Source organism: Pelmatolapia mariae, linkage group LG23 (assembly GCF_036321145.2).
Source record: "Pelmatolapia mariae isolate MD_Pm_ZW linkage group LG23, Pm_UMD_F_2, whole genome shotgun sequence".
NCBI classification, from domain to species: domain Eukaryota; kingdom Metazoa; phylum Chordata; class Actinopteri; order Cichliformes; family Cichlidae; genus Pelmatolapia; species Pelmatolapia mariae.
The window spans coordinates 26421278-26446416 of NC_086246.1; the positions used below are offsets into that span (position 1 = coordinate 26421278).

The 25139-nt window shown below is 41.3% G+C and overlaps 2 protein-coding genes across 2 annotated transcripts; both read right to left on the reverse strand.

Moving 5' to 3' along the window:
* Window positions 1-87: 87 nt before the first annotated feature.
* eed (embryonic ectoderm development) lies at window positions 88-12598 on the reverse strand. Its single transcript, XM_063466267.1, has 12 exons — window positions 12437-12598; window positions 11560-11712; window positions 10128-10220; window positions 9723-9788; window positions 9179-9304; window positions 7967-8048; window positions 6705-6796; window positions 5855-5988; window positions 5654-5759; window positions 4359-4517; window positions 2431-2504; window positions 88-985 (listed from the first exon to the last, which is right to left on the reverse strand). Exons 1-12 carry the CDS (start codon window positions 12554-12556, stop codon window positions 859-861), a joined length of 1332 nt encoding a protein of 443 aa, XP_063322337.1. The 5' UTR covers window positions 12557-12598; the 3' UTR covers window positions 88-858.
* Window positions 12599-13609: 1011 nt separating this feature from the next.
* pwp2h (PWP2 small subunit processome component) lies at window positions 13610-25139 on the reverse strand. The gene is made up of 21 exons (XM_063466626.1): window positions 25001-25139; window positions 24551-24663; window positions 23801-23895; window positions 23615-23714; window positions 21927-22070; window positions 21710-21845; window positions 19310-19554; window positions 18620-18763; window positions 18464-18534; window positions 18226-18362; window positions 17641-17789; window positions 17398-17545; window positions 17132-17282; window positions 15977-16157; window positions 15733-15880; window positions 15319-15427; window positions 14878-14943; window positions 14405-14623; window positions 14163-14313; window positions 13981-14055; window positions 13610-13899 (listed from the first exon to the last, which is right to left on the reverse strand). The coding sequence occupies exons 1-21, from the start codon at window positions 25016-25018 to the stop codon at window positions 13734-13736; spliced, it is 2766 nt and encodes a 921-aa protein (XP_063322696.1). The 5' UTR covers window positions 25019-25139; the 3' UTR covers window positions 13610-13733.

The window sequence follows — 25139 nt, forward strand, 5'->3', positions numbered from 1 at the left end:
GTAGAGAAAGGCGCAAATAAAGCGCCTAAACTTCCTTAAGTGCGCACTTTTATCTGTTAGTCAGAGAAAAAAAGTCTGATATTGATATATTTATAGAAATTAAGTTTTATTCAAGTTCAAATGACTACAGATAAATAAAGACAAAACGCCTGCCTTTTGCTCCCTGTAACAGGACTAAAGTTTTCAAAATAAAAGCTTATTTTTATGCTAATACTGTCCTAAACAAATATCAGGCTTGGGAACAGTTACAAAAGACTTTATTCAGTTTTTACATGTGTGTGTGTGCGAATACTCCAGTGTCAAAGAGCACACTGTAAATTATGCAACAGCAGTCCATGTGTGTGTGTGAATGGGGGCATCAAAGCAAACTAATTATTACTGTAATAATTAAAATAAATCATGGCACATTACAACAGAAAATCCTGTTTTCATGCATTTAAATATCTTATTTTTCCACACAATTCCTTTTGTATTGTTATAATTTCAATGGATGGGACAGCATAGCAAACCAGAAGGCACACAGAGAGGACACCAAGACAGGCTTCAGGGCTTTTCCTTTTTTCATCCTTCGGCTTAAAATTGTTCATCTAACAGAGTAAATCCAAGTTTTATTGGATCAAAAACACGGCAAATCTGTTTTTTCTTCCCTTCACAATTAAGCTGGCAGACAAACAGGAAATGAAGACAAAAGAAGGCCATTCCTTTCTTTTTATGGAATTTTTTAAAAAAAACAAACAAACAACTATTTTTAATCTGCATACAAGAATAAATGTACAGACATTTTTTTTTGTTGCAGTGCAGATCTGTATACCAACACAGAGGCAGGGGAGTTGGAAGCAACAGGAACAACCGGAGACCTCAGCGCTGTCGATCCCAGCGCCAGATGGAGGCGTCATCGCACACCGCTATCAAAATGCTGCTGTCGCGGCTGAAGCTGGTTTGCCGGATGGCCGATGTGCATTTGGGGAGGGTCAGCGTGGTGCACCTGAAGAGGAGCAGAGATAGTTGGGGAAAAATTGTAACAAAACCAAAACAAAACAAAAAATACAGAGAAACTTTTGTTAGTGTCAAACTGCAAAAATGATGAAACAATTGAAATAAAAATGTTTCTTTTGGAACCTGTGAATATTTGTTGTTTAAAAAAAACAGTGTTCTGACCATTACTGGTGCAAAATCACAACAAAAAGAGTCACAATTTCATTAAGTGTGCCAGGTAAAAAACAGACACAGGAAGACATCACAGCAGCTTTCTATGGGGCATTGGTGCTCAGAGAAGTGTGATAATGCTGCAATAATTGATCGTGAAGACGGCACCACTTAGCAGTTTTAAGTTTTAACCTCTGAGCTGCACTAAACTGGCATTTTTCCACTATTCTGTCACTTCAGACAGTGTTGCTTTTAACCGGGCATCATTCCTGCACATTCCTGGTTCAGCCAATTCCTTTTCAAAATGCATGAGGAAGGAAATTTAATACCTTTTCAAAAGAATTCGGAAAAAAAAGTGGTAACAAAGCCTGTAAATATTTAGGTGCAGCGGTGTTCCCAACCTGGGGGAAAAGCACCAGTGTTATAACCTTAAACTACAACTGCAACTACTGTTGTTGCAGTCACTTGTAAGGAAATTTGTGTAACTGATGGAGGAGAAGCCTTTCTTTATGCTCCAGGAAGAAATGGTATTACTAAAAACCGTGGAAATAACTGACGCTACTGTAAACCACATACTTCAAAGCTTAAATACGAAGTGTTACAGTTAACCAAAGCCCCGCGCTGCAGCTCTTCAGTGTTTCATGCTCTCAATTTTTCCAAAGATTCAAGTCATCATATTGGCTTTCTCATGGGTTTACCACCACGTGGAACATGAAACAGCCAGACGGCGGCAGTAATACCCTTGAAACTGCACTTACTGCAAGTTGGAGGTCTCAAAACATTTCCAGACACGGTGAGATTAGATGATACAACTGGGGTCTAATGGGAGGTGGTCTTTGCTTAAATATACTCCACAGTCACTTCTCAGAGACTTTAGAATACTTTTTAGATTAAAATGGCTCTACATGGTTGAGATTTCTGTCCTACCACCAGACCTCCTGACAACGGTACTGATTCCAAACCTTAAAAGGCTATGATGAGCCATATGAACAACAAACATGGAACAGTGCTGATGGTAGTTCCTCAGGGCTCCCGATGAGCTATACCAAACTTCTAGTAGCACCAAAATAAGGACTATAAATATGAAGATTCCCAAACCACAGGGCCCGGTGTTATTTTCTTCTAACAGCTAATGTGAGCTAAACTAAGGGTGTAGCTGATCAAATACAACAACCTGTTTAAGTTTGAGGGTTTACTGTGATATTTTGATGCTAAAAGCAGGGCAAAGAGCAGTGGAGATACAGGACAATTATAACACGCCTGTTGTCTGTTTTTTTTACTTACTTGGCTTTGTGCGGATCTTCTACTTCAAGGTCCCACACGTAAAGCTTCCCCACCTGATTCCCAAGAGCCAGCATCTGTGTATCAGCATCACAGCAGAGGTCAGTAAGAGCACCAAGACACAACAGGAAAACAAAAAAAACAACTCTCAGCATCCAGTGTTTCCTACAGATTTAGCTTCTGTTTCTCCTCTGCAAGAGTTTTGATTTCTTAAGAACTAAATATCAGCAATAATCAACTACTTAAAACTAGAGATGGACCGATCCGATATTACGTATCGGTTCGATACTGACCTAAATGACTGGATCGGATATCGGCGAGAAATAAAAAATGTAATCCGATCCATTAAATATCAAAAAAACACCTCACAAAACTTGCGACACGGCGTAACTCGGCTCATAACCGTAGCACGTCGGAGCAGTATGCGTCACGTGATAGAGCGGCTGTGTGTATTTGTAGCCTCGCTACCAATCCGACATTTCATCTCCGAGGAAGTGATCCCAGAGAGAAGTAAAGCAAGTGTGTAAGTTCATCTCTGAATTTTTGTAAAGCGTTCCCATGTTAAGCTTAACAACCGATAAATGGAGCCTCTTCTCTCTCCCTTCCTGCTGCTACTTCAATCGTGAAACTGCTTAATGATCAGCTGATCGGCTTTTCTGTCGCGAGTCCGTCTCTCTTGTTTGTTTTTGGCCCACTTTGCACCAGAAAGAGGAAACCAGCGGCTGAACAACAGCAGCACGATTAAGCTTGATAAGCTGTTGTTAGAATTTATTTAATATTACTTTCTAGACCAGGATCCTTTTCTACGTAGCTAACGGCTGGTAACTGTGCAGGGGCGGATCTAGCAAAGTTTAGCCAGGGGGGCCGATAGGGCATGAACAGGGAAAAGGGGGCACAAAGACATACTTTTCTTTCTTATTCTCATTTAAAATATCTAGCTTTTAATAAATAATTATCTGAATCTTACACCCAAAGTTTTAATCTGATGTAAAATGTATAGAAGTCCATTACTGTATATAGTAACTGTTAAGTCTAATATACCCTAGTAAGCTAGTACTTTTTCCTTTGGGAAGGTACCATCTGTGAATTCTGCAATTCTGTTGAAGAAAGACATTGAATCTATTTAATTATTCTTGAAAAATAATTTATTTCTGTGCATTTTTTTTCACACTGCATCAAATTAAAGTTAATTACATCGATTAAGCATGAGGTGGGGGGTGGGGGTGGTTCCCTATTTTTATTTTTTTTTTGCTGGGAGTTTGCAACCCTATTAGTTAGGTTGCTTAATATTTCTGCTAAGTACTCTTTAAAATACCAGAATAGGAAGGATGGAGTAGGTTTAAGTTTATTACATTGATCAGTGTTGCTGAACTATGAAATATTTTGGGCGCAGTGTATTTTTTACATACAGGTATAACAGAATAGCTTTAGTGTTGTTGTTTATTTAAACTTGAGTAAATAAACAATATGCAGCAAGATATTAAAAAAAACTGTTTTATTGATTAAAAAACACACTATATCGGATTCATATCGGTATCGGCAGATATCCAAATTTATGATATCGGTATCGGACATAAAAAAGTGGTATCATGCCATCTCTACTTAAAACCTGCCAGTGACCTCCAACTCCAGGTTAGACTGCAGCTGACAGCTAGAAACTTGCTGGACAAGTGGCTAATTGATATTAAAGAGCACAATGACAGCAACCTGGCCAACCAGAAAGACAGGACGACTGGAAACACTGGGTTAGCATTGACTGACCTTTCAAGTAAATCAATTAAATGATGTAATTCTTTCCAACAGATGAAAAATAAAACTGTATTTGAGACGAAACATTTGATTACTCTGTTTTTGTCCTTTAATCAGTACAAATGAGAATGAAAATATAAAACCTTATCATACACAAAATAAATAAAGGTAAGATAGCTGACCTTCTGCCAGAAGTCCATGGAGAAGCGCATGTACCAAATGTCACACTGGCTGTAGTCAAAGCGTCCCAGAATCGTCACATTTGACTCATTTGGTTTAATGTGATCAATGTCATCCTCCATCTTCCCGGGTTTCCAGCACACAATGGCGTTTTCACAAGACTGGAATGACAACACAAACTCAGTTGTACATTTTGTTGTTTCATTAAAACTCTAAGGCGCACCATAAGACGCAGTGGATTATAAGGCGCATTAAGCAAAACAAAACAGTCAGATAAGTCAAACTTTACTCAACTCATTCTTCTTGCTTCCTCCACTTCCGTACCATTGATTCATTAATGCTGAATTCTCTCGCAGCTGCTCTGTTCCCATGTTGTTGCAGTATATTAATGACTAACCTCGTATTGTGGATGGATTATCTCAGTTGTTCTCCTGACTGAAGTTTGGTCCGTTTACAGCATCCTGCCATGCGATTGCATTTGTCCCTAACCATCGGGAACCCTCACGTTAACGTTTATCGAGTGGAAAAGAGTTAGCATTCATCCTCCAGCTTCACTGTGTTTGTTATGCTAACATAGCTGTGTCGCTAGCGATCACGTAGCACATCATTATACCCCAGCTAGTCCAACTTTAGTAACCCTACAAACGTCACTGCTGTTTAGTTTTCTGTCATTTATGTTGGAAGTGATGGCAGAGCTGTACGTTTGATTTTTTTCAGAAATCTCTCAGTCAGAACATGCTATATCATGTTTAGGTGGAAACTAGCGAGCTAACTTCCTGCTAACTTCTAACACCATTAAAATTAATAAATTCTGTTTTCATGGATGCTTGGATGTTAAACTTAATTGTTACAACTGGTAAAGCAGCAACGCTGATCATTTTATTAAAGATGAACTCTCAGTGATGCCGCAGTGCTCGTTCGACTTTGGGACCTGAATCAGACGGAGTTTTGGACCCAGAGTCCCCGAGGCTCCTGACTACAATAGCCATAATGCTCCAACAGTCCATCAAGCAGTGCGGCTTTGTTGCTTACCAAAGTCGTACTAAAACATTTTTTTGAGCATTTTTGAGCGCCGTGTACTACATAAAATCAGTTTGAGGTCAGTAAGCACAACCATAATTCATCCATAAGGCACACCGGATTATAAGGCGCACTGTCGATTTTTGAGAAAATTAAAGGATTTTAAGTGCGCCTTATAGTGCAGAAAATAGGGTAACTTAAAAAGAAAAAAAAACAAACCAAAAAAACTAAACAAAAAACCCTTTTGGGTAGCATTAAAGGATTTCCTTTCACTTGCCTTAGAAAGAATAAGATCACCAAGCCACCGCACACAGTCCACATAGTTTCTATGAATGTCACGTGTTGAGAAGTCGGGGAAGTGGATTTTCTGTGAGACAAACGCCCTAAAAAAAACATAAAAAATATATAATGCCATGTATTTAAATCCACAGGCTCAGGTATGAAAACAGACCACAGAAAAAGCTTCTGGATGTCTCACCTGTTTGTCTTTGAGGGGTTGTACTCATAAGACGCGCGAATGGCTTTCTGCATTCTCTCCGAATTGATCCTCCAAAGTTTTAGCGAGTGGTCCATCCCACATGACATAATCTTTTCACCTAGGAGATCAAAATCCTACAAAACAGGAAATGGATAATAGGAGAATAGGAACTGTCAGTACAGACAGAATTTAATCACATTCACCTAAAACATCTGTTTTGTCACCATTTCAGAAAATTAGCAGACAACTATGATTTAATATTGTGTAAGTTAAGTAACAGAATAAGGTGGGATGGTCTTAATAGACAGATAAACCTGACAACGACACAGCCCAGAGGAACACCACAGACAACTGGGCAAGCGTGTGATCTGAAAAATTTTAAACTGCAATTTTAACCATTAAAAGAAACTCATTCCCAACCCCCCAAAAATAAAAAATAAAAGCAAAAACTGAAATGACCACACTTTGTATTCAGCTTTTTCTGTAGAATCAGCCTCACACGTGCATATACTGCTGTGAGGCTGAAAACCTAATGCCAGTAAAAATAGTCAATTCCAGATGGATAATTTCTGTTTACTTTCAATCAGATTGAAAATAAACACACATACTTTCGGTAGTCACTTCGGAGAAGTAGAACATGAACAAGTCTGTGATGTCAGCTGTCAAGGAAAAGCTGTTTTTCCCCCCAAATAACCCAACACAGACGTACTGCCTTTATTGAGTCTGGTCTAATGGTGCCAACATGTGCAGTCATCCCCTAAAGACCGATTCAGAATCTTTTTTTTCCCTGTTGCACAATAGTCACTGTTATGTCCCAGATAAATTTCCCCACATATACTGTAATACTCACAGCACTCAGAACTTCATCCCGATGACCCTCGACGCCTCCGAAAATCGCCACCAAAGTGTCCGTCTGTATGTTCCACAGCCGAAGAGCGTGATCTGAAAATAAGAGATGACTTTAAGAAAGAGTCTGATTGTTGTTTTACAGCCGGTCAGTGAAAGAGACGCTCACAGCTTTTTTTCTTTTTTTTTTTTAACTTTTTCCCCCTCTATATTTACATTTACATAGTTTGATCTATGCATTTATATTATATTGCATTCAATACTTTAAAGGTAGAATTATATTTTATTTTGTTAATGAATTTCTCCTTTGAGAACTTTACAACTTTATTTGAACACAGTCTTAGTTTTTCTACGTGATAAGCGTTGGTTTGTCTGATTAATCATGTTAAATAATTATATTGATTTATTTTATTTTTAACTTTCTATAGGGGTCATAATATTTTGTTATATGTGCTGACTGATAGTCTCCCAAGGCTGGTGTTTAATCTTGATCGTGTATTTGACAGACTCTGGGAACTCATGCGTATCAACTCTCTTCAAAGTTTCTTCCAAGACATGACTTTTATATAACCTAAAATAAGACAGCAGTTTTATTTCACAGATTACAATTCATTTATCACATAAAGCATAAAAACTCACACCACCTTTGCACTTCCCAGCAGCTATAATCACACTGAAGGGTGTTCAAAAAAAAAAAAATAAAAAATCCACCTGATTAAAGGAAAGATTAAACTTTGCTGCCGTTCACATGACCTTCAGTGACAGATCCAAACCCCGCTGTCTGATTTATCTCAGATTAAGGAACCACCTGACAGTCCCGTGGAAATAAAACTCTATCCCCACTACACTCGAGTCTGAGGTGACCTGTTTTTTCTCTTTAGATGGAAGCAACAAATCACAGTTGAGAGGGGTTTTACTGCCGGGATAATTTTCAGTGTTGAGTGAGGGTCAATAAAGCCATCAAAGAAAATGGGCCTTTCTTTTTTTTTTTTGGAATAAATGCATTGCTGCTGTTGTATTAACCTCACAGTGAAATATATGACAAACTGCTGGTCCTTCTGCCCTCTCTGTGACACAGTTTAACTCTTTTTTCCTCCAAGGAGCGGGAAAAAATAATAATCAGCAAATCTCTGCTAAATAAGGAAACACAAGGTTATTGGCGTAACTCTAGGTGATGCAGTCTGGCTTATGTGTGCATAATGAGCCGGGAAGAACCCTTGAACTGCATGCAGAAGAGCCCGAAGGTGCTTTATAATCACTGTTTACCTTTGCTGACAGAGAGGAGCAGATTGGGATCCCTCGGGTGAAACTTGAGCTCGTTGATGGCGTTCCCGTGACCTACATAATGCTGGAAAAGAAGGGGAAAAAATGACTTCTTAATTCACACTGTGCAATTAAAACAACTTGGGGCAGATGAAGTGAAATTCGGTATAATTATTATCAATCCTCTGGGCCATTAAATGCAAGTCTTTCCAAAAATAATTTAAAAAAATTGTAAATAAAGCTCTATTGTTATAAATTGCTTCCTGAAAATGCTTTATAATCAAATAAAACCCTAGTTTCTGTGCACTGAAAGTGATACAGATTATTTTAAGCTTGCAGTAACACTACAGCAGTGCTGTTTGAAAACGCATCGTTTTCTCTCCGTTTTGGCGTCCCGTCCACACTGAGACGGCGTTTTCCTCAAGGGAAGCGTTTTGAAAACGCTCTTGAAAACGCATACATTTCAAAACGGAGCTGTCCCGTCGCAGTGTGGACACTTGAAAACGCAGACGTTCTAAAACGATGACGCATTTTAGTCATGTGATGCAGTCATGTGACCAATTAAACAAAGATAGCGGAGCGCATTATACAGCAGTTGTTTTGATTGCTCTCAATTTTGACAGCTCTAAAAAAGGATTAATATCAGTTCGTACATGCTCCAGATAGCTTTCCTTCAAATTATTTAATTCTCACTCGCTTTTGCGCATGCGCAGGACTAGAACGTAAGCGTTTTGGGCCATTTCAATGTGGACGCTCAACTCTGAAAACGACTGAAAACGCTAGTGTGGACGCAGAGCGTTTTCAGATAAAAACGCCGTTTTCAAATCTATCCGGGCTAGTGTGGACGTAGCCTAAGGAACTGCCCTCCCAGCCCATTGTTCCTTCAGTGGGCTGGTTTCAGTCATTATGCAAATGTACTGTTTATAAGATTGGGGAAACCTGCAGTCAGCTGAGACTGAAGAAGTCACTTGGATGAGTGACGAAACGTTTCTCCCACAAAACGCTACGTCCAGTACGAACTACAAGATCCGTAAAGGTTTTTTACTGATTTTCACATTTGGTTTGACCATGACCTGATTTTCACCATAATTAAATCAGCTCAAGCTGTTATTAGTATCTACCGTCACACAAAATTTCAAAACGATATCTTGAAAACTGTGGACTCTGCTAAAAGACAGAAGTGATGGAGCAGTCGGGTGAAGACTGACACGTTACCTTGATGCACTGCATCGTGATGTGGTTGATCACCCGGATGATGCCACGGGATCCGGCCACAGCCAGCAGGGGGTGACTCGTGTTGGTGTCATAGGTCCAGGCGCACGTGTAGAAGTTCTCGTCTGCCTTTGCAAAGTCAAGGAAACCTGAACAGAATCTACACTTACCTTTCTTTAACAGACTCAGATGTCCTGCTGTCAGCTGCACAGAGTCACTCAAACTTCAGCACAAACAAGCATCTCTTCTTCTCTGTACCCCCCTGAACTCTTTTCTGTTTACACTGCATATTTTCTGCTCTCAGCTGCAGAGCTTTTATGGAGTTCAAATACCCTTCAGATGCCCAGATAATGTAAAAATATCAGATATCTTAATCCTCGCTGTTAGCCTTCAGCTCCGGTGTCGAGGCATTAAACCCGTCTAGACTGCCCTTCTGTCATCTAAGCAATAAAGAAGTATTTAAAAGCCAAACTGCGGGACTTTTTGTGTGTTAGGAAAACTGACAAATGAGAACAAAGAAGGATTGAGGAAGCAGGTGAAAGGATACGTCTGCATCAACGTAGGACTGCAGGAGTCTGATTTCTCCTTGAGAGTGGCATTCATACAGAGTTACCTGGATAAGCACAGATGTGAGAGGCGGACAAGTTCACTAATAATCAGTGTTTAAAAGACATTTTTTAATGTTCCTTTCACTGACAAACTATAAATGGATAAAGAAGTCATTGCAAATCAGCAGGGTCATTGGAGCTTGTTGTTATACACTGGTAAATCTCATGCTTTTATTGCCTTTGCGAGCATTTTACAGTGAGCTGCATGCTTTGAAAACTCCTAACAAGATGTTGGACAAACACCAGTAAACAGATCAGGACTTTCCCACCTCTGGTAATATGCTGACCCAATACAGAAATAAGCAATTTAAACCAAATTTTTAAATAACTGATCATTTATTTACCCTGTTACTCCCAACTGTAGCAAACACCAGCGGGTCTCCCTCCTTGCTGTGCCAGTTAAACTGGACTCCAAACAATGGCTGGCCATGGTCCTCCTGAGACAAATACAGATGTTGTTAATAGCCACTCCTACAAAAAAAATCCTGCATGTATGAGTGCACATTAAACCAGACGGGTGTACTAAGAAGCTAGTTAAACAAAACAAGGCTTTGTTCTGGCTAGATGACACTTCAATCAATTCAGTTCAGTTTGATTTGTGTAGCACCAAATCACAACAGAAATCTCTTCTTTATATTATAAGGTAAAGACACCACAATAACATGGAGAAAAACCCAACAATCAGGCAACTCCCTATGAAGAAGCATTTGGGGACAGTAAGAAGCAAAAACTCAATTTTAAGAGGAAGAAAAAGGCTCAGGTAGAGGCAGGAATCTGTTGCCACTGGTTGGAAGTGAGGGGAGAAATAAAGGACAAAGAGACACTGCCAGAGATTAACAATAACTAATGATTAAATGCAATGGGAATCCCCCAGCAGCCTAGACCTATTGCAGTGTAACAAAGGGAGGAATCAGGGTCACCTGATCCAGCCCTAACTACAAGCTTTGGCTGAATATTATTGACGATATTCTATAAATAATTCAAATGTCCCATCTGTGTTGTTCCACTTTGAGCTGCTGCCTTTAGTGATCGCCACACCACAGCGGATCATCTGCCTTCCTGGCATCCTCGTCTGACACAACAACCCACTGCATGTCCTCCTTCACTTCCTCCCCCAGTTCCATCTTCATCGTCCTTAGTCCAATATATCTAGTCTTTCCTCTGCACAAGTCCAAACCATCTCAGCATTGTCTCTCTAACCTTGTCTGTAAATTGGTGTCCCTCTGATGCATTACTTTCTAATCGTATCCCTTCTGGTAACTGCCAATGAAAATCTTAACATCTTTAACTCTGCCTCCTGTCTTTATGTCAGCACCACTGTCTCCAAACCAGAGATCATAGCAGGTCTCCATTACAATCTTGTGAACTTCCCCTTTCACTTTTGCTGCCATCTTCCTGTCACAAATCAACCCTGACACTTGTCTCTACCCACTCCACGCTGCCTGCATTCTCTTTTTGACCTCTTTTGCACACCGTCTGCTGCTTTCAGTGGGTTGATTCCCGATATTTAAACTCATTCGCCTTCACGATATCTACTCCTTGGATATTCCCCTGTCACTCATTCAAGGCATGTCTTGCCTCCCTAGCAGTTTAAATCAGACCAGGCAGCAGATTAGGACCAACCTATTAATGCCTTTTCTGAATCGACAGCTAAGAACATCTGTGACTATGTATTGTTTCTTTGTACTGCAGGCAGTTAGCAGGATATTTGCTGGCTCATTTCACAGTAAACCCCTCTGGGCTCTGCACACTGTCTGGTGTGCTGGACGTACTCACCCTCAGGCTGTTGACACATTTAAAAGAATATCTGCACTTCTTGGACTTCCACTTGCCCTTGCCCCAGCTCTTTCTGCCGGGGGCATTGGCGGTGTTGGTGGGTGTGTCTGGGCGTTCTGCGTTGGTGCCACTCTCAACGCTGACGGCATCGTCCTGCAACCAGCAGCAACACAAACAAACGTGTTATTAAATGCAAAATCATCTTCTAAACATGCGCATTGAGGCCAGAACATGAGCACTCATAAACAAAGTGTGCCTGCTGTGCCGAAGACATTGTAAACACGTTTCTTGCCTTGCTATTTGTTTAACAGTGCACTTTTTATAGCACAAAAAAACAATCAAAAGCGTATCACTTCCAAACTATCGGGTCAGTTTAAACACAATGAAGGAGGAGATGAGTAAAGATGGCTGTGGTTGGCCCAGGCTGCTACAAAAACATTCCTCATTAAACAGTTCATAAAGCGCTGTAACATTTTTCTCACAATCAAAGCTTAACTGAAGACCATTCTTGAGCAACCCATCCGAAAAACACTACATTTTTGTCAGTATTTAGTTTATTATTTATCTGCTTGATGCTTTTTGCCAAGGCTAGCCCAGGTTTACACGTGAATAACTCCAGTCTGAGCACAAAGAAAACACGTGTGCACTAACACGGAAGGTGGAACACGTGCGGGAAAATTTATTTGAAGACACTAAAATAGTCCACAGTGAATAACTATATCTGATAGCTCCAGCTGTTTGAATCCAGCCGGTGTGAATGAACAAAGATGCTAGCTAAAGCCTTTAGCACATCGGCTACTTTAGCACAATGCTAACTGATCAGAAGCGCTACACGGCTCATCTGCGGCCAAACATCAAACACGGTTTAAATGCTTACGTTCTCGTCTCCTGATAAGTCGGGGTTGCTATTCTCATCGCTGCTCAGCTTTTGCTTTTTCGCCGGTATTTCTTTTCCCGCTTGAGAAGGGGACTCGGACATGTTCTTATTTTCCCTCATTTTGGAATTAACTCCGCCCCTTCCGCTCCTACGCCCACGAGCATGCCGGAAACTGAATATTCAGCCAATCACGAATCGCAGCTCGACTGCACAAATACCGATTATTTTCCGGTTAAAGCCGTGTAGCCGTATTATATATATTTTTATAATAATTTCTTTATCTTTTACTTCCGGACTTCTGTCATTTTAAATGCTCTTGAGCAATAGTTCTCCAGCTTTCTGAAGGTCTTTCAAAGCGTTTCTTTGGCCATTGCTGCTTTTTCAGTCCAGTCCTTGAACCTGAACATTTTCTGGGGAATTATTTTGTTTGACACTGACCTATTAGTCACTCAAACATAACAAAGAAACCTAACTCAAGGGATGAAGCAGTTTTGTGTCTACACACACACATATCTCAGCATGGTGTGCAGTGTGTTCTTGAAGATCCTGATTAAACTGCACAAGTTGAGGATAAATGTTACAACAGTGAGTGCCTACAGACATCTGTAAAACTGGGTGGAGGCTCTGTCAAGGTTTGGGCTGCATTTCAGTAAGCGGTGTTTAAGATCTTGTCAAATGATGAATTAAGAACTCAGAAAAGTACCATCAGATTTTGATCCACCATGCAATTACATCTGGAAAGCATCTGATTGGTAACAGCTTAATTTTCGGCATGGCAATGATCCCGAACACACTGCCAGTGCAGTAAAAGCATTCCTGAATAAAAACACACAGTGGAACACACACTATCAGTCATGGTTCGGCCTCCCCAGAGCCCGGACCTCAACATTATTGAAGCAGTGTGGGATCATGTTGACAGAGAACAGAACAAAAGGCAGAAATATCCAAAGAAGAGCTTTGAATGTCCCTCAAGAAGCCTGGAGAACTATTCCTGAAGATATGCAAATCACTGCATCTATTTCACATTTTCCTTGAAAAAAATATGGAGATGTCCAAGACCTTTGGATAATAATGTAGATAACATTTGTTTAGATATGTTCTATATATCCACTAACAAAAAAGAAATCAATAATAATAATAATTATACAGGGTGACATTTCATTAAACCAAAGAAAACCATCCACAGTTATATATGAATTTAATTATAAAAGAACTCTAAAACATCACATCCAAGTACACAAAAATCTGTTTTTCTTTTACAGTCCAACATGTGTCATGCTGTGGCACTGAGGTGGCCCTACAGCATCATTTCTGCATCCTCTAAAGAAGCCTCGCTCATCTCCTCAGATAGCTCTTCATCCTCCTCCTCCTGGTCCTCTGTCTCCTCCTCAGCCGCCCTCTTTAAGCCTCTTTGCTTTGAGAGGGCCACGGCATAGCGGATGTTGTACATGTTGAAGTCGCAGCTACACAGACAAAGCACACATTCAGATCTGCTGAGCTGTATCTGGGCAAAGGCACAACATTTCAGAGGATCTGTAACTTACAGCTTGGAGAGGTCGTCGAAGTGCCTCTGGATGCTCTTCTGTAGCGCCTGCAGCGTGGGGAGGATGGCTCCAGACCTGCATGCCAAAGCAGATGCATTGAAAAATTTGTTGCTGTCATTTCCTGTTCACTTACAGTCATGCTGAACTGAATCTGTGATGTGAATGAGAGCCTGAGGACACACCTGTTCTTCAGTTTCTGTCCGTGCAGCATGAGCAGGTTCTGGGCCCAGGTCATATAGAACTGCAAGTGGCCCGACTTCTCCAAACACGTGGCGATGAAACCCAGCAGCTTCTCGACATAAATGTCAGGAAGAGAGCCGCAAACCACCGGGACTAGACCAGAAGGACGCACAACTCACATCACTCGGGCGTTTCCAAGTGAAAAGGGGAACTCAAAATGTTAAATAAGGTGAAATTCACTCACTCTGCTCATGTGGGACCTTCTCCAACACTTCCTGCTTGAGGGCTTTTTCGTTGAGTCTGAATGCCAGGACTATGGCCGAGGCCCACTCCTGAAGGCGCAGCTGCTTGCGTATGCTGGCCGGTGTCACGTCTAGGTCCAGGTCGTACGGGTCGAAGACCAGTGACCCGTCAAGGGAGTAGACCAGCAGGCCCTCGGTGGTGGTGGCCGCCCAACTGCGACCTGAGGAGGAGGAGGAGAACAACTTCACTAACCGGCCGACAAAGCTCGTCTGTAACGGTGTCTGCTGGTGTCCAGCGAAGTTTGCTGCACAAGATTCAAACACCGTAATGGGAGCAGAAAACAACATGAAAAACTGCTGTGATGAAGGACAACATCAACATCATGAAGGACAACATCAGTGTTGTCTTTCATCATCCAGTGTTCACAGGATAACATTTTGAAACCATGCTCCAAGCTGTAATTCTGTCACCTACCAGTAGGGGAGAACCGCAGCGAGCTCACTCTGATCTCAGGTTTGAAGTGACGAGAACTCATGTCACCTTTAAGGATGAGCAGACACAAGAATCAGTGAGGGTCGATGCAAAAACATCAGTGAATAAGGCACAAGAGACCTTTTTGTAAAAGGCCTCATGATCCTTACAAAATGCAATTACTTAATTACATGGAGGGCTGTCAAAATTATATCATAAACTCAAGATCAACTCAAGGTCAAAATCAGAGAAAATGTCAAATTTTTAATCACCTAAATGAATCAAAATATATTAAAATCCTCACTTCTAAAGTTTATCTATTTTTAATTCTGGCGGTTTCAGTCCGATCACAGCGATCACCACTTCTGTCCACTGCACCTTGTAGCAAACACACAACTTCCACACTTATAATAACTGGTCTGAGCCTTCGTGTGAGGGTTGTACCTCTCCTGACTCCAGGGAGGCTGATGCTGACTCCGTCTCCGTCCCCGGCTCCTTCATCCACCAGAGCCAGACTGCCGAACTCTGTCATCTTCCTCCTGTCCAGGAACTCCTGAAGGTGAAGCAGGACAACAGGATAAGTGAAACCTGTCATAATTAAAGCCTCTTCAAGGACTAAAGATGCACATTTTCACGATGAAGCGTCCGATCCATCCATGTTTAGTCATCTAATATACGCTTTTAAAAAACGCCTTAAATTCCTATTTTGGGTTCGCCTCGTCTCCTTAAAAAAAAAAAAAAAAAACCTCAACCATCAACCATAGATCTGTTTTTCCAGGACAGCCGATGCTATTAAATATGTATGCTCCAGCCATGTGACATGGAAATAAACTCGCTGAGCAGACTGTGAGGTCGCACCTCCATAGCGTCGAAGGACAGGTTGCAAGAGATTTCAAACTTCTTCATGAGCATCTGCTCCTTGATGTTGTAGATGCAGACAAACTTGGACTGACCCCCAGCCAAAACAGACTCCCCGTCCGCAGAGTAACACAGTGAAGTAAACGACCTTAACGAGAGACAGATGAAAAAAAAAAAAGTCACATTAAACAAGATGATTTGAATCAGTGGAATCAAACCTGAGGCTCGAATCCCATCCACTCACTTGCCCTTGGCGGACTGCTTGGCTGTGATTTTATCTGTCTCCTTGCGGCCTGTCTGCAGGTCGTGTCGTCCAGCAACGGAGCCGTTTTGTGTGGCCGTGTGCGGGTTCCAGAAAGAGATCTCACCGTTCAGAGTGGCCACAGCCAACTCCTGACCGTCAGGGCGATACGTCACCGCCAAGCCTGAGGAACAAAAGACATTTAAATTAAAAAAAAAAAAAAACAGTGAGGGAGGCAGAATTTTACATAGACATATACAACAAACAAAAGCACAGAGAGAACTCGCCCTGAAGGGCTATGCTGAAACTTGATGTTTTATGCTGATGTCAGCACTAATAATAAAAATCCAGTACAGTGTATAAATGTTTTTCTGTTACTGTGAAGTCACATGATGTTGTAGAGCTCAGCCAAAGAAAGTGCTGATGTCCCAAAATGACTGTTATTTTATTATCCAAAGGAAACTATAAAGCCTTTAAATAAATTCGTGTGACCATGAACTTTGACCTTGAAGCATTACATAGTAAAATGGTTTATTTTATCATCTTTACCTATATAATCAGAGCAAAACTGGCTAAAATCTTTGGCTTCTATAAGCTGCAAAAAGTTTAAGATAAATTTAAAGATATATTCATGCACGCATGTAATTTTACAAAACTTCATGGGGTCATTGTGACATTGTAGGGTATCATATTGAAAAAACAAAAAGTGTGTTGTACAGCCCTTTCATATGATATATCACTTGATAAGTTTTCTTTACATTTTTTTCAACATCGACTTTGCTAACAATGAAGGTCAAGGTCAAATGCATAGCAAACCTAGGTACTCAAGACCTAGTATATTTTCAGGAAGTTTGAAGACGATCCATAAAAAGTTGTTACTGATTTTCAGTTTGGTGTGACCTTGACTTGGACGCAGTTTTCACCCAAATGAAATAAGCTTGAGCTGTTACTGGTATCTACCGTCACACAAAGGTTGAACATGACATCTTAAAAACTGTGGACGCTAGACTGCTAACAAACAGACAAACATTACAAAAGAAACAAAACCAACTTAAAAACAACTTGAATCTTTCAAACTGGCGCCCCCTAGTGGCGGCATTAAAAACACCCAAATTACAAGACAAATCACTGATGGCTTCACGAAGGATCTGCATTTACCATCAGATGTGAGGGGAAGCGTTTCCTTGGTCTGCCAGCTGTCCAGCATGTCCCACAGCCGAACGGTTCGGTCCCACGAGCAGCTGGCCAGGACGGACTGAACCGGACTGAAACAGAGGCAGCTCACCGGACCCTCGTGACCCGCCAGGACCTGTCCGGACGCAGGAAGGAAGTGTTAATGTGAGTGATCCTGGCAGCTTCAATCAAGTTAGTCTGTCTCATAAGGAAGGATGAAACGCGTGATTAAAAAGAAGCATGATGCCTACCTCCAGCAGCCTGCCTGTCTGCATGGACCAGAGGAAGATCTCAAAGGAATCCTGAGCTCCTGCGCTCACCAGCTCCCCACTGACATCTACTGCGAGGGAGGAGAACTGTGCAGGCCGAGGCGACGTAAAAGTCCTGAAGTTTCGGTATCTGCCAAAAAAACCCAAAAAAACAAAACATTACAGGAATACATTCTCAACCATCTTTTAAAAGAACATACCCCCGTCCTCGCCGCCAGCGCCCACCTGTGCAGGTCGAAGGCTCGGACCGTCCCGTCCAGAGAAGCGCTGACGATGACGAAGCCGCTGGAGGTGAAGGTGACGTTTGTGACGCTGCTGGTGTGTTCAGTAAATGTGACAAAGCAGAGGCCACTGTTGGTGTTCCACACTTTCACCTGCAGGAATTTATCAACACAGTGCGGAGTTAGAGACGAGACCTCGAGTCTTCATTTATCGAATCATATTCTATTTACAATTTTAAATCCCACATAAGAGTTAACGGAGGGTTTTTACCATCTTCACTAACCCGCCTCTTTAACCTTCTTCTAGTGCAGGGGTGGGGAACTCCAGGTCTCGAGGGCCGGTGTCCTGCAGGTTTTAGATGTGTCCTTGATCCAGCACAGCTGATTTAAATGGCTAAATGACCTCCTCAACATGTCTTGAAGTTCTCCAGAGGTCTGGTAATGAACTAATGATTGGATTCAGGTGTGTTAGCCCAAGGTGATATCTAAAACCTGCATGACACCGGCCATTGAGGCCTGGAGTTTCCCACCCCTGTTCTAGTGTCTCAGCATGGACACATGAAGTTTAAGGCTTCAGTCTGAGACTCACTTTGCTGTCGTCCCCTCCCGTCACGATGTACTGTCCGTCTGGAGAGTAAGCCAGCGAGGCCATGTTGTTGAAGTGTCCCTGCTGCTTGAACACGTACGACTCACTCTGCCACTCCCACACCAGCAGCTGGCCCATCCCTGAAATAATCGATGTGTTTACCTTTTTGAGTTTTACTCGGCAACACCAGTAAGCTATCTCACACACACACACACACACGTAAAAAGAAACAAATTCTTACGAGAGCATCCGAAGCCGATCCAGTCTCCGGAGCTGTTTATAGCCACCGAGGCAATCCTCTGGTCTGAAATACTGCAGGGAGACACATCCACATGGTTAGATGAGAAAACACATCTGTCCTGTAACTTTTTAAACCAAACCGCAGCTTTTCTCTCACCTCAGGGAGTGAATGAGGTTAAACTCTGGAAGTTCGTGCAGGTGGAATATCCCAGAGGCGAAGCCTGTGACCAGGATGTGGTTCGGTTTGTGGTACGCAGCAGCAGTCAAGTTGTTAAAATCCCCTTCTTTGTTGAAAAAGTGTCTGAAGGTGGAAACAAAAAGCTGTTTTTAGATCTCACTAAAATCCTAACGCCAGCATTGTCTTCTATTAATGTTACAGAGCTGGATATTCATAATAAATAAAGCCAGAGCTTAAAATAGTGAGGTAAGCATGCAAAACTAACCCCTCTGAGCGAAAAGCTCAAGAATCAGCAAGTTCTTACAAACCAAACAGAGCTCAAATGTGTTTTCCAGCCCTGAAATTTTCACATAGATTCTTCCTGTAATTATGTAGTTATGAAAGCTCATAAATGTTTCAAACAAATCAGACAAAAACAGAAAACTCTGATCCATTCCTGTGAAAATGAAGGGCCGGTAACTGAAAATATTCAAAATATGAAGGTAAAAGTTTGTATGACATCATTAAATATACTGAAGTTGTTAGCACCAAAAAAAATAAAAAAAATCATTTGATTTGACTGATTAAACTAATAAATAAAAATAAATATGTAAACTTTAGCAGTTATAAAATCAGAATTGCAATTAGAGACAAATCAGGAAAAGAATCGGGAAATTGGAGGCGTCTTACTTGCTCATCATCTTGTATCGAACATTCTTCTTCTTCTCTCTCTCTTTGGCGGTTTCAACTTTCCCTCTGATCACCTCCCCCTCCTCTCCCTCCACCTTGTCCCTCTCCTCGCCCTCCTCTTCTTCCTCTTCCTCCCCTTGTCTCGGGAGCTTGGGTTTGTCCTGGCTCTTCTTCAGGATGAGGCCGTCCAGCTCGGTGTCGCTCTCCCACACACAGAGCGTCCCGTCCTGGCTCACTGTGTACAGCTGAGTAAACATGCACACGAGGGATGAACACACAGAACCACACCTACAAACACATATATGTATATACTAGGGGTGCAACAATACTCGTATCGATATTGAACCGTTCGATACAGTGCTTTCGGTTCGGTACGCATATGTATCGAACAATACAAAATTTTGAATTTATTTTATCAACTTTTCTTCCGACGATGCTGTCTGTGTTGAGAGCTCAGTGGATCTGCGTTCGACTACTCCACCTAGGCTGCACTGTCGAGCGCAGATCCACTGAGCGCAGCGCAAGCTAGTGAGACAGAAGCTAAGCTCGTTGCTACATGGCAACTGCCTCAACGCTACCCGAAATTGAACCTCCCCCACCCTAGGGATGGGTATCGAAAACCGGTTCTTGTTGAGAACCGGTTCCCACTGTTTCAATTCCTTGGAATTGTTTGCCATTTTTGCAAACGATTCCCTTATCGATTCCAGTCGCCCCGAATGACGTCACCGCGTTGCGGAGCGTCATTTACCTGGCAGGAAACATGGCGGCTCAAACGCTAAAAAGTTTGGTTATACTTTATGAGAACGGATGACAACAGGGCAGCTTGCAATACTTGCAAAGTAGATATTTCATTTAAGGGAGGAAACACTACGAATATGCAAAAGCATTTGCTCACAAAACACGCGATAACCTTAAATGAATGTCGTGTTTTTAATTCCGCTCCGGACTCGTGAATCTCAACCCAGCAGCAGTGGTAATGTTTGCACGTCCTCTATCGTTAATGTGGCAGGTAAATAATCAACTAACAGTGCATATTATGTTAGCGCGATCTGCCTTATTACATAACCTGCCATTACTGTGCATTTAGGTGACCATGATGAGAGAGACAGAGTCTGGCTGGCTCAGATGCTGGCAGTTTTCGCTGCAGTCTACCGTAGCGTCTCCTTTCAGGCCAGAATGTCAACGAACAGTGACTAAGTTTGTGGTAAAAGGCATTTGCCACAGCAGATGCCCCCGATTTTCGGTAAGTGAATGTGTTTAATTGTAGGCAGGGACATTACTGGATATCCTTGTGTAATTGCTACAGAATAATTTATGTTATACTTTGTTATTGCTACAGAAGAATATTTATTTTATTTTTTACATTTACAATTTTTTCCCCGGGGACCCTGTGACACCCCATTGAAGAGCCATAGGCTGTGGATCTCTTAAGATCTCACTATTGGGTTTGTAAGGCCATGTTACTCCTAAATTTCTATCTTGTTCAAAGAGAAGATATAAAACAAAGTTCCAAGCTAATCGACCTGTGTGTTCTCCTTTTTTAAAAAGAATCGATAAAGAATCGAATCGTTAAACAGAATCGAAAATGGAATGGGAATCGTGAAAATCTTATCAATACCCATCCCTACTCCACCCTCATTCAGATCTGGCATTTGGAACTATTTTGGTTTTCATGTGAAGTATGACCTTGATGGACAAAAGTAAAACAGTATGTCTGATGTGCCACGCAATACTCAATTACATTGGTGGGAACTAGTGCGTTAGCGCAGTTTGCTCGTTAACGTGTTGACGTCGTCCAGCCCCACGCACGGGGCGATCCGCGGTAACTTGTTAATGGAGATTTGTTATGGCGTTAAAGTCATTTTAACGAGATTAATGCTGACAGCACTAGTGGGAACACAATGAATATGACTGCACATTTACGCCGACATCATCCTAGTGCAAAGACAAGTGGAAGCAGACAAAAACAACAAGCACGCATGCTACAAACTTTACCCGAGTCATTTAGACAGCCGTTAGCACATGATTCTCCTTATGGGGACCTGATATGTTTAATATGCTGCTGAGAATATACCCCAGAAGAAGCGTATAGTATAGCATTTATTTTGGAAAGAGCCATTTCTCTGTAATAAACTCTCTTTTCCAAAGATGAGTGATTCCTCGATCAGATAGATTAATTTTTTTATTACTTTGTTGTTTCAGCAACATTAAATTTAAAAACTGTACTTTTGAGTTAAAATATATATTTATAATTTTAATAAATGACAAATTAAAAAGGCATGAATATTTTTTTGTATCGAAAAAATATCGAACCGTGAGACCAAAGTATCGAACCGAACCGTGAATTTTGTGTATCGTTGCACCCCTAGTATATACGTAGATTAGCAGAAGTAAACCTACATCTAAGCTGTCCTTTTCAAAGAAACAGCCTACGATGATGTCCTTGTGTCCACCCAGGGAGTAGTAGATCAGGTTGGCCCAGCGCTCTGCACCGAACACCCACGTCGACATGTCTTTGCTGCCCACCACAAAACACCTGGAAGAAAAACGCCACAATCACAATGTATTCCTGTCCAATTACAGGCTTCTTCTGCACTCTCATGTTTGACAAACTCACTTGGAGTCGTCTGTCCAGTCGATGCAGGTGGTTTCATCATAGGGACCGTAGTAGCTCTTGTCTAAGACGAAAGCATTAAACTCTCGCTTCTTCCCAGGAGCGTGGTACATCAGAGCGACATTTTCCTTTGTTACAATGAACTTCCTACAAATTAAAAATGCAGCAAACAGTCGTCAGAATAATTTTTGTTCTCTCCAGATAATGATTTTACAGCACACGTCTTTAATGACTTTAAAAAAAAATAAGAAGTGGATGCACAGGTTTGAATTTATTTGGGATTTTCTTTAATCCACAGAGACCTCCACTCATGTTTGGTTAAATGTCCCTGAGTAAGCTGCACCTTGATCAGACACGTTTGGGAGCCATCAACAATCCAGTGGTATAACCTGGCACAGACCCAGCTTTTAAGTGTAGTCCACAAATTTTCAAAAGGGTGGAGGTCGGGGTTTTGTCAAAGCCATTCCAGAAGTTTAATGTTTGTTTTATTAATTAAAAAAAATAGCTTAATGTGTGTTCAGTATCATTGTCCAAGTTTTCAAGTTTCAACCATGTAACTGTTAATTTGAGGTAATGTTGAAGAATTTGGAGGTAGTCCACCTCCTCCATTATTTCATTATTTCATGTGCAATGTATCTGTATTACTGACAGCAAAACAGCCCCAGAGCATGATGTTACCACCACCATGCTTTGAGGTTTGAAAGCCTCACATTCACTCCTACAAACATACCTCTTATCATCGTGGCAAAGCTCAATTTTTATCTGGTTTTATTTTACCATAAAACGTTTTGGCTTGTCCATGTAAGCATCTGCAAATTTCAGTCGCGCTTAAAGGTGTCAATTTTGGAGTATGGGCTTCTCTCTTGGTCAGCACCCTCTCAGTCAATGGTGATGTAAATCTAACTTCACCTTGGACAGACTTGAGCCTTGGTGGTTCCTGAACATCCTAACCAATTTCCTCTCATCTGAGGGTCACAGTTTGAGTCTGCTTCCTATTAAAAGGCCTTGTCAAGTTAAAAGATATTGCTGAACCTTCAGCACCACTTATTAAAAGATTCAAGTGGGTGAATGTATACATTACAGCCTGTATCTATATGCTTGAACCTGTGGGAATTACATCCATCTCTTCCGCTTATCCGCCCTGGACAGGTCGCCAGTCTGTGGCAGGGTTAACACATAGAAACAAACAACCATTCACACTTGCATCTACACCTATTGGCAATTTAGACCTACCAATTAACCTAACCACACTAACTGCATGTCTTTGGATTGTGGCAAGAAGCTGGATTACCCAGAAAGAACCCATGCAAACATGGGGAGAACATACAAACTCCACACAGAAACACCCCGGCCAGATGGTGAAATTGAACTCAGGATTTCTTGCTGTGAGGCAACAACGCTAACCACCGTGCATGCGAATTACAGAAAATCCAAAATAAATTTAAACTTGTGCACCCAGTTCTTGCTTTTTTTTGAAGTCATTAAAGACGTGTGCTGTACAATCATTCCACTCTGGACGAAGATCAGTTTAAAAAAATCATTAAAATCCTGAAATTACCATCACATTCATGCCTATGATGAATGGATGTAAACGTCCGACTACAACTGCCATATACACCCTGCTGAGCTGTATCTTACTAACACCAACAAGAAGTAGTGCAAAATGCGTCACACAGTCTGAACGCCCTTACCTTCCATCAGGTGAGAAGCGGATGCTGCTCACAGGTTTGTGAAAGTGGAAATGATGAAGGATGGCTCTGGTGATGAGACTGATCAGCACCGCTGCACCATCTGTTTGACACAAACATGATCAGACACGCTTGGATTTTGTTGTCGTCCGAGTCCTAAAGAAGACCTTAACTGTAAATACTTTGTACCTTCATCCACAACAATCGCCAGGCTCCCATCAGGAGAGAGACCCACACAGGTTATATTCTTTGTCGTGGAGAACGGCAACGTCTCAGACGTGTTGCTGCAGGGCAGAGAGTAAAAACACATCAGTCTTATTTTCATTATTTTTAAGATAAGGTGACTTTAAAGGTTACTTATTATGCTTTTTCTTACTTTATGACATATATGTGATCTTTATGTGTGTAAATGTAGACAAAGTTTCAAATAAGAAGGCAAATGTGAAAATAATCCTACCAATAGCACAAACTTTACATGGAGCCCCTCTGCAGGCTTCCAGAAGTTGGCAAATTAGAGGAAAAATGTGCATTTAGGCAGGAAGGGATAAAGATGTCAAGATACAGAAGCCAAAGGGGCAAAGGGTTCAGAAGAGAATCATGCAAAGCTACTTCAGTGTAGATTTATCATGACAAATACAACTTTTAGATGCAACTGAATGGAAAATAAATTATATTTTCCATTCAGTTGCATCCTACACCACCTGCACACTGAAACCTATAAACCTATACTGCAGCACAATCAGTTGTATTTTAATGTGGACACCATGAAAAAAACACATGTCCGAATACTTTTAAGTGACCACAAAAAACAGTGCATTCAACTCTTCTCTTTGCAGGTACTATAACATCTGGACGCTGGGCACTACATCCAGATGTTGTAGGACAGGACTTTACAGATAACCCTTTCCTGTATATGTCATATATCACTGTTTGTCTTACTTCTTCAGGTCGAAGACAGAGATTCTGTTCCCAACTGGACTGATAACAGCGTTGCCATCTCTGGAGAAGTTCAAATTTCCCTGGCGATAGACTGCGCCGAGCAAATTGGAAAACTACAAAATAAAAGAAAAGTGATTTTACTTTTGAGCATCAGCCAAGTGTAGGCAGCTCCTGTCAAAACGTGGGAATTAAACACATTCAGGGGCAGATTCTTTAATTGCATTAAAACACACACACACAACTAAACCGATATTTTGTTATTAAATACACAAGCCGAAATAATTATGAATGATAAACCATTGAAAGCAAAAACACTTGAATGTTTACAGCACTTCCAACATCGAATAACTTATTAAATCTAACATTTTTTAAATGGAGTTTGGTCTGACACGCATTCCCGCTACCAAAGCAGCGCGACTTTAGCAAAGTCGCTAACAGCAGCGCACTTACCCTATAAGCAAACTTCATTTTACTAAATATTCATTAACTTCAGCACATTAATCTTCTCTTTTTAACTCTTTATATATCCCAGGAGGAGTATGAACGTGAGACCAACATGCTTCTTCTTCCTCCACACGTGTATCGCGTT